Below are 9,876 nucleotides of genomic sequence, written 5' to 3'. Positions count from 1 at the left end.
TTTAAAGCCTTTTGCTGCTTTTTGATCATAAAATAACAGTTTTAATTTATTTCAATCAGAATGAAATATCACTATTTAACCGATATGTGCTGATGTTTTAGCGGAAACACTGCGTAATTTATGGATTTCTCATATTAAATTGATTACTGTTAAATTACAAATGATTTATTTTATAAACAGTGTTTTTATAAATATTAATTTGTTCTTTTACAGCGTGCGACCATAAACATTACAGTTTTACTGAATTAAAGTCGACTAAAGATGTTATTATTTCACTGATATGTGCTGATATTTTATGGAACCTGTGTAGATTAAAGATTTATGAGAGTAAATTAATTATAAACTACAGTTTTATGAAATTACAAATAATAACAAAACAATAAAGTGTTTTTACAAATAGTAATTTGTCCTTTTATAATGTAAAACTTACAGTTTTATTGTATTAAAGTCGACTAAAAATATCATTGTTATTATATGAAGCCTTCTGCTGCTTTTTGGTAATAAAATGATATTTTTAATGCATTTAAATCAGCAAAAAAATATTAGTTTACTGATATGTGCTGATGTTTTAGTGACAACAGTGTGTAGATTTATAATCATAAATTATTTCTAAACTGTAATTTTGTTAAATTACAAAAAAAAAAATTAATTAAGTGTTTTTAGTGTGTGATCATAGAATTCAAACAGTTTTATTGTATTAAAGTCGACTATAAACATCATTATTTGTAGATATTTTCTTGTATTTTTACTGAATGTTCTCGTATTTCCCTTTTTTTTCTTTTTACTTTTTTATAAACACGATAACCGACTTCCTGCCGTCGCCTCCGTCTTTCTCCGCTCTGGCGTTTCTCTGCTGCCTCTTTCTTTCTCTCTCTTTCTGTTGTTGCCGTCGTTTCATTAAAGCCCTGAAATCAATTTTCTCCCCCTTTATTATTTTTTTTCCCACAATCCCTCTGTGCCGAAGCCATTTCCTCTCCGGCCAATCAGCGCGTTTCCGTGCTGCGGGTTTTGATTTCTGCTGCTGCTGCTATCTGAACGTGCAGTTCTGCTCGTCTGATTGCTGAGCGGGAAAATCGATGCCGCGAACACGCGATCCGTCTCGCGTCGGGCCTCCGGCTGCCCTCCGATAGCAGCAGTTAGCCGCTGATAAAGCGCCGCCGGCTTCTACAGTCAACCGCTCTGCCACAAACAATAAAAACCAAAAAGTTTTGTGCAAAAATATAAAATAAAAAACAGCAATTATGACGCCGTTGAAGCTGCTCTGATCGATGTTTCACGTTAAAGTGCAGCAGAAGGATGTTTCCTGTCCTCAAACACACTCCGACAAACAGCGAGGACGGATCTGAACTCCATGTGGAGACGATGAAAACAAAATAAACGTCTGTGACGGAGGTTAAACGGCTCATTAAAGCACCACAGAAGAAGAAGAAGAAACTGCAACCAGTTGATTTATGGCGGAGATGACGACCAGTTTTTATTATTTTAACCAACTTAATATTGTTTTTCCACATCAAGCTGTTGCTGCATCGTCTCCTGTTTGTTATTTAGGACTTAAAGCTAAATTTTCTTGAATATTTTGACTGAATTTTGAGATTTTTACTTGTTTTCATGAAGGACGTTTTTGTATTTTCAGCCTCAAAAACACTAATTTTAAGGAAACTTTCATTTTTCCAGTGTTGGTAAAAACCTGCAGACACCTGGATCCATAGTTATACACGTTGGTTCAGGAGGTTTTGGTCTTTGTTCAAGAAATAATCAAAGAAATTTAGCTTTTGTTTTTAATTTTTTGCAGTGAAAAATGAGCCACAGTGAAGAAAAATTTGAGTTTTAATAATGAGCTGCAACGCTACCAATCAATCAATCAATGCTGCAACCAATCGATAATCAATTTAATCTTCAGACGTCTTTTTTTTTTGTTTAAGGAAAAGTTTAGCTCCCAAATATTCAGTTTAACGTGCCAAATGATAAATATTCTCTTTTGAGACGCTCAAATCTGCAAATATTTGGCATGTTTCTATATTTTCTTGGGTATATTTGTAAAATAAATAACATTGTTTGGTCTTATCCTAATATTTAAACCTTTTAGGTGAATTTACAGCATCTGTTGTTTTGAGATTTAAGTATTTTTGCTTGTAAATTATTATTAGATTTCTGAGTTCTCTGTGGAGCTGCAGGACTTTATGTTGCAGTGAAAAATGAACCACAGTCAAGAAAATGAGTAAAAATAACAGAAACTGCTTTATGTTTATTTTAGCATAATGCTAACCAAGTAAATGTGACTCACATGCTCAGGTTTAGCATTATAGCAAACTTTAGCATGCTATCACTCATTGAGGGGAATCTTTAGCATGCTAATGTTTTAGCATAGCGGTTAAGCTCTCTGTCCATTAGAACAAACTGGGTTAATTCACGAGTCATTATTAATCTTCGTGTCTCAGGCTGCTGAACCTGTCGCTGACCTCGGATCTGGTCCCGGAGCAGGACGTGATCGACGTCATCATCCACGTCGGCAGAAACCCGCAGGGTCGGAACCTGGCCTGGAAGTACTTCAGGGAAAAGTGGGACGTCCTGAACGCTCGGTGAGGCGCCGACGGTCTGCGGTCAGGTTTGATGCTGGGCTCAGACAGATGCTAACCGTTGTGTTTCTGTTCAGTTACGGCGAAGCCTTGTTCATGAACTCGAAGCTCATCAGCGGAGTCACCGAGTTCCTCAACACCGACAGGGAACTCAACGAGGTAAACACACAAACACACACTAACACATACGGTACTGAAGTTCTGCAGAGATTTTCTTGTCGGATTTGAGGTTAAATGGAGATAATTTGCTTCAGTGAGGACTAGCTTTAGCTTAATTCCAACAAACTCCACAGAAACAAACGCATTGTGTCGTTCATAGAAGTTCTTTCAAGTGTTTTACAGGCAAAAGTTTAAAAAAATACAAACTTCAAAAATAGAACCAACAAGTTGACCAAAGCACATTAAAACTGACTAAAAAAGCGGAAAAGAACAACAGATAAGATGTGATTTAGGGGTGAAAGTACAAACCTGAGACTCCCCACCAGGTAGTTTAAACTGTGGAAACCTCCTGGTGAGGACTCCAGGTGGTGAAAGTGTCTTGGGAGGGACCGTCGTATCGTCAGTTTCTGGTTGAGGCCATATGAGTTGGGGCTGAGAATAAATACCCGAGACTTCCCCACCGGGCAGTTTAAACTGAGGAATTCTCCTGAGGTAGGAGGTTTTTATTCTCACCTCCAAACCACACAGTTCAAGGCTCTTCAACAACCCCAAGCTTGCATGGATCGAGGTTTGACTAGTGATGAAACTGCCTGGGGAGATCTCAGAAGATCCCTCGGGTAGTTTTACCACCAGTCACACTTTGACTCGTGTCAGTTTCAGGAAGAGCTTTGAGTCATTTGTTTTGGGAATGAGAATGAATACCTGGTGCGCCCCCACCAGGCAGTTTGAACTAAGGAAGCCTACTGATGGAGAGTCTGTGGTATTTGATCTCAACCCACAAATTACACGGTTGAAGGTTCGTCAACAACCTGAAACTCACACTAATCAAGGAGTAGAACTGCCTGGTGAGGGATGTTGGGCTAACAGCCACTTAAAATGCCGTCCTGATAAAGTTCCCCGGGTAGTTTCACCACCACTACTGAGGAAGCCTCTTGATGGGGGGTCCCAGGTATTGGTTCGTAACCCTAAACCAGATGGTTTAAGGCTCAACAACAACCCCAAACTCACACTAACTGAGGATGTTCGTAAACCTGCCTGGTGAGGGCTCTTAGGACCATGCTATACCATCCACACCTCGACCCATGTGACTCACAGATTGTTGACAAGCCTTGAACCAGGTGATCCAGGTTGAGGATAAATACCTGGGACTCAACCACCAAAGGGCCGAAACATCTCCAAGAATTAAAAATAAGCCCAGTGGACCTCCGCTGCAGTGCTCACTGTGAGAATCTACACAAAACGATCACGATGGAGCTCTATAAAACCTGTAGGTCCTTCCTTTTAGAGGATATCTTCTGGTCCTGCTGAGTTCCATAAACGTGCCCAGACACGAGCAGAACTGGACAGAATTTGGGTTTTCTGTGCAAAAACTGAGACCGAAAGACCTTAAAACGAATGGCAGCCTGTAGCCGTGTTCTCTGCTCGCTGCTATCGTGTCAATATCCCAAATCTGTTGTTGATTATTCCTAGAAATAAATTATAAAATGTCACATTTCACAGCGGCGGCGGCGGTACTCGCTTCATTTGTCGTGATGAAAAGGTGCTTCGCCACGAGGAGAACCGAAACGAAGCTAAAAAGGGGTCGAGGGTGCGTTTCTAAATACGAATCCATCTCTTCATGTCTTTGTGACGAGTGTTTTGGGTTTTTTTTTTTACTCCCGTCGCCATGGTAACGCACGGCAGCCTCAGCGTGAGCCTCGCTGTCGGCGGAGACTCTGAATGGAACCATCACGACTGGAAATGGGACCCCTGAATGCAAAAAGAAAAAATAATTATAATGATAGTAAAAAAAAAAAAAGCAGCAGCAAATGAAGAGATTGATGATCCTTTTTATGTCGACTCCGTAAAAGTGTCTCGAGGTGACCGAGGAGAACGAGGAGCCGTGGGAGAGGAGGCGGCCGGACGGGAAAGCGAAAGCAAAAAGAAGTTAACGATATGAAGTGTAGTAAAGTGAGTGGAAGGGACCGCGCTCCGCTGAATCCATCAAACTCTCAACAACACCAAGTTCTCCTGGACTTTTAAACAACTGGAAGCTGAACGACTTTCCTCTGAGTTCCTCTCTGATAGCTTCACTTTCAAGCTGGAAACTTCGCCTCTAATTACGAACCTTTAGAACAACGCTTCTCTGTAGTTAACAAGTTTTTAAGACGCTTTAGCTTCAATAGCCGCATTGTCTCGGCTTCTTTTTAATTGTCTTCTAAAAGGAAAGTAATCAAGAGAAAAAAAATGTGCTGACTAATGTCCAAAAGTATGCGGACGCTTCTCCTAATTGGCTGCTTCAGAAACTGAAATTCAAAAGCTTTGAGAAGCGATAAGTATTTCCTTCCTGCTGGATCTTTTTCTGCACATTTTTAGACAAAAGTTGGTATCTAACTTTGTGGCAACAGTTTGGAAAGTAAAAAAAAAAACCCAAACCCTGAGAGCCCTGACCTCAACCCTGGAGGAAATCTCAGAGGATCGCCGGCTGTGATCCGGATTTATCACTGCTGGACCTCGCTAATGCTCTTGTGGCTGAACGGGAGCGAATTCCTGCAGCAAGTTGAGTTTCTGGTGGTAAAACCTCAAACCAGAGGAGTGGAGGATGTTCTTCCAGCACCTCAGAGGGGAAATATGCAGGATTTTGTGCATAACTATAGCAGAAGAACTGGTTTGACTGGTAGCTGGACGCACTGGCATCCTGACCGGAGACTGAAATCACATTTTCTCTGAGGGGTTTGTACTCCGAGCTTCTCTGTTCAATGTTTTGGCATCTGGTTGGTTCAATGTTAATGCATGTGAGTCCTTCCTGTTGAATCTGTTTCCTCTTTCTGCATTTATAAACAGACCGATTGTAATGTCATAACTAGCACCCCCCAAAAAAAACTAAGAATTGAATCACTTTACATTTGTTATTGACCTGTTTTTTTAGCACTTGCTCAACGTAAGCTTTTAGCGAGTGTCTGCTGCTGTTTTGAGCCTCTAAAAAAATATACCTACCGACACAACTGAACTGCATTCTCAGTTACGTTTTTAGCGTAATGTAAATTTATTTTGATGCTTGAGTTGCTTGGCTGAACTCACCGTGTTGTGGTTTACTTTTTAGGCGCCACAGCAAACTGGTAGGATTGAATGTAGCTCTGTTATTACCACGTCTCAACATACTCATGTAGCTGATATGACTCTTGTTCCCCATTTTAACATATTTCCACACTGCAAACATGATGGCCGGATTGGGATGTTAACGGTTAATAGTTAATTGGTTAATACATTGACAGATAAGGCAGAAAAAGAAGAAGGTTGTTCGTGTCAGAAATTCTACATTAGATTAACTGTAGTACCTGGTTGTGCCACCAGGTGGAGTCTTGTACTGTCAATGAGATGGAGTTACAGGTGTGTTTGTGACCGACCGGAGAGTTGATGAAAGTAGCTGCAAACATGTTGATGGAGTAGTCATCGAGAGGTGTCTAACTGCTGTCTGATTTAGCTAGCTAACTCATGCTAACAATGCTAAGCTAGGAGTTTCACTAAGATGGGCTGGGAGAGTGTTAGAAGGTAGGACGGAGAGGCTCCACCAGCTCCGAAAGACGGAGAAAACCTGCATATGCATGTCAGACAATGTATCACCTGTAGTACCTGGTTGTTCCACCAGGTGGAGCCTCTTCCTGTTTAATGCTGTAGAGACCAGAGGAGGCGTCACTCAGACTACAGTTCATGTTGGCAGCAGAGAGCATTGTGGGAGTTTAGCAGCAACAGGGCCATGACAGAGACTTATGTGGAGCTTAACACCTTCTGACCGTCTGTCTGAGACAATCAGCGAAGCTTTCTGTTGTCCTATTGGTCCATAAGACACCTGAATAGACAAAGAGTCGGGCTTCAGTTTGTTCTCAGTAAAGCCGATACCGATCACTGACCCTCAGGAATCTGTGAGTCTGACCAAATTAAACATGAAAACAAGCCGTTTTGCTCAACACATTGAGGATCTCCATCTTGGTTCCTTTCCTGTACCACTGGGGGGTGTAATAAACTCTTTTTATTTCCGTCTTTGTTTCCGGTGTTTTTCACATTTCTGATATTCTAACCACTTTTCCATCGTCTCTTTCTTCCCTCGATCCTTGTTGTTCCACTTCCCTCCTGTCCGCCACCGTTTCCCCGTTTTTTTCTCCCCTCAGTTGAAGGAGTTCATTCAGACCAGCGGCGTGGGGGCGGGGCCTGCGTTGCCGCGGGCGCTGGAGATCGTCGAGGGCAACGTGCGCTGGCACCGCCTCCACCGGCGGCAGTTCTACCAGTGGCTACGCAAGCCTCCGAGCCAAACCATCGGCTAACGCTGCGCCGGCTAGCCCGGGCGGAGCGGCTGCGGACTGACTGCTGAGCTAACGCAGCGCTAGCTAACAGACGCAGTCAGACAGAGTGAAACAAACTGAGTGAATGAGCAGAAAAACTGGTTTCGACCAGTCACTAAACTAGTTTCTTTACTGGTTTTGTTTTTAAAGAAACTTAATTTGAGACTTTATCTCTGACGGGGTTCTTTGTTATTTCCTCGCTGACGTGGTTTAACTGGTTTCTGTGCTGTGAAAAAGTAACGAGACAAACTCACTGAAGGCTAACAGTTAGCCTCAAATCTTCCCGATAACTTCAGCCATCACGAAGACTGACGACTTCTACAGAGAATCTGCTGCCGGGTGAACTTTAAAACACTGAGTTTAATCTGCTTGTTAAGTCTGATTTGACAGCATCTTCTGGATCAGAACGCTCCTTCAAGAGAGAGTTTAGCAAATGATCTGTGAACTAAAAAGCATCCATGGCAGCAGGTTTTCAGCTAACTGATGCTAATGTTGCTGCATGGTGTGAATTCTTAGCTGCAGAAAATTCCTAATTCTGAGCTTCATCTTTAAACTGAAACCTCAGCTGACCAGACAGAGATATGATTAATCTTTTCTGAAGCATTAAAACATCCTGAACATCAGGAGCCCGAAGGCTGTGGTGGTGGTACAATTAGGGTTTTTATGTTTTTAAATCTTAGCCATAAAGAATTTGGGATAATAAAAGGCAGTAAAATAACAATTGAACAGTTATTTTGGTCTTTGGTCTAAAAAAGAAGCCGCCAACAGAACTTCCAGATGGGTATGTATACCTTTATGTACCCAACGTTACGTCTTAACAAGCAGATTAAAACCAGACCAACAGCTTTGCACAACACAATCTAAACATAAAACGACGTAATCATGCAAAAGGTTCCCTGCAAAGCATGTTGTCGCCACCAGACAGCGTGTTTGATTCAGTTCTTTATCAAAGGCGTGGCTTTGTGGGGCTCCACTTCCAAAGACGGTGTTGACATCCGTCAACGTGACGGACGTATGTGGTGGTTTTTAGGGTTCCTTATTGGTTCTGAGTTTTCTGCACTCTTTATACATTTTGTTGATCCTTCTAACGGAGACGTTAGTTTTTCTGATGTTGGAGGAAGTTAAATCGACTTACAAGCAGCCGAAACCAACCGAGAAAACACCAGGAACCATTGTTAAGTCATATCTGTCATCTTCAGCATTTTCAGTGAAGCCTTCGCCGCCTCTTGGCTCAAACTCGTCGCCGACCAGAGACCCGGAACGGTTTAAACCGGACCTCCTCGTGTTCGCTACATTAAACCAGCCGGCGGTTAAAGGCAGATTTCCCCCGGCGGCGTGTCGATCACTGAACAGAGGCGTAATTAACAGAACACGGACTCCGTGTCCTCCGATCACAGAACTCATTCAGACTCATTAACTCTCCACAACACTCGAACCACTTCGGCTTTGTTTTCTCTTTTTCATGATCAAAAACCTGCGGCGGTTTGCAGAATATCAGTCGGTGTTTGAAAGGCTTTCGTTCGGGCCTCGCTTCAGAAATGTACTTGTGAATATAAAAGCTCACAACAACCTCAGAGAACCACAGATGTGAAAGAATAGCTGTTGACAAGACACGACGCGATCAATCAAAGGTTGAGCGGAGACTGAATTAATTAGAAATCTGGAAGTGAAAATGTTCAGAAAACCAAGTGAGTTTAAGTTCCAGCTTCCATGTTGTCATCTGAGGGACGTTTAGCTGCTGCACCGTCTATTAATTTTAATATTTTCTACTTGACACAACGTCGAAATAACAAGCGATTATGACACGAGAAAAGAAACGTGTGTTTTTAGTTGCACAAATGTTGTAAATCAAGATGGAGGAAAAGGTCATATTCTGGGTGGTTTCATGTCTGCCTTGAAATATGGAATTTTTAGCCATAACTACTCGTCCTCTGCACGCCGCAATTGTGGAAACTTACGATGGTACAAAGGACACGTTTTGCATTTACACTTACTTAACGGGATGGCGGAAAGCAAACAAAAATAGCGATTTCGCGCAGTTCTATCGGAGTTGCGACGGCTGAATCGCCAGCTGTTTACGGAATTTCTCAAAGAAAAAAATTCTCTGATTGCAGCTTCTGAAATGTGAATATTTCTCATTTCTTTCCTCCTTTAAAACTAAACGTTTGTCATTTTGGGTTTGGGGCAAAACTGATCGACATTTTCCACCGTTTTTGATGTTTTATAATCCAAACTAATCGATTAATCCAGAAAACGATCGACAAATTCATCACAAACAATCATCGGTTGCGGCCCTAATTGGTATTAATTAACCCCTTTTTGCAGTTGCAGATGCCTACGTAGACCTGCGTTCATATAACTTCCATTTTAAAGGTCAAAGGAACAAGGTCAATGGCTTTTTAAATGATAGAGAACACGTGTCATTAAAGTCTATTTATCTGTGAAAATGCAGGACACTGAATACGACATTTTCGCCAAAAAAAATTGACTTTTTTTTGTTGTTTTGGTATTGAATTAGTTAAATTTACACTTCTTGGTACACAAACATACTGCTGTTTAGGTTGATATCAAGCGCCCATGTTCTGCTCTTTGGGTTTCTCGTTTCCTTTAGAGTTTCATAAGATTTTTATGTGCCTGTAAAAAGATCTCAAATTTTACAGACCACACCAGCTCGTGTCTTTCTGGATCGACATCCTGCAAAAAACTGTTTCCTTTGTTTAAAAAAAAAAAAAAAGCCTATGTGACAGCGGGCTTTGGTTTAGGTTGGTGCCAATACATGCACCCAAACAGTGGATGCAGATGTCCAAACACTAGGGGGAGCT

The 9,876-nt window shown here is 41.6% G+C and overlaps 1 protein-coding gene across 1 annotated transcript in view; it reads left to right on the top strand.

The window, feature by feature from the left end:
* LOC103371468 (thyrotropin-releasing hormone-degrading ectoenzyme) overlaps window positions 1–7,036 on the top strand; it is a gene marked incomplete at its 5' end in the record, with an annotated part of 74,150 nt that extends 67,114 nt beyond the window's left edge. Inside the window, 3 exons of the mRNA XM_008300801.1 lie at window positions 2,439–2,579; window positions 2,654–2,735; window positions 6,884–7,036. Coding sequence (XP_008299023.1) covers window positions 2,439–2,579; window positions 2,654–2,735; window positions 6,884–7,036 — 376 coding nt within the window. The remainder of the gene's footprint in view (window positions 1–2,438; window positions 2,580–2,653; window positions 2,736–6,883) is intronic.
* Between the last annotated feature and the right edge of the window lie 2,840 nt (window positions 7,037–9,876).

This window comes from Stegastes partitus, unplaced genomic scaffold (assembly GCF_000690725.1).
Source record: "Stegastes partitus isolate 25-593 unplaced genomic scaffold, Stegastes_partitus-1.0.2 Scaffold1592, whole genome shotgun sequence".
In the NCBI taxonomy this organism is placed as follows: domain Eukaryota; kingdom Metazoa; phylum Chordata; class Actinopteri; family Pomacentridae; genus Stegastes; species Stegastes partitus.
Note: the sequence above shows the minus strand (reverse complement) of the source record. Positions and strands in the feature narration are given on the sequence as shown.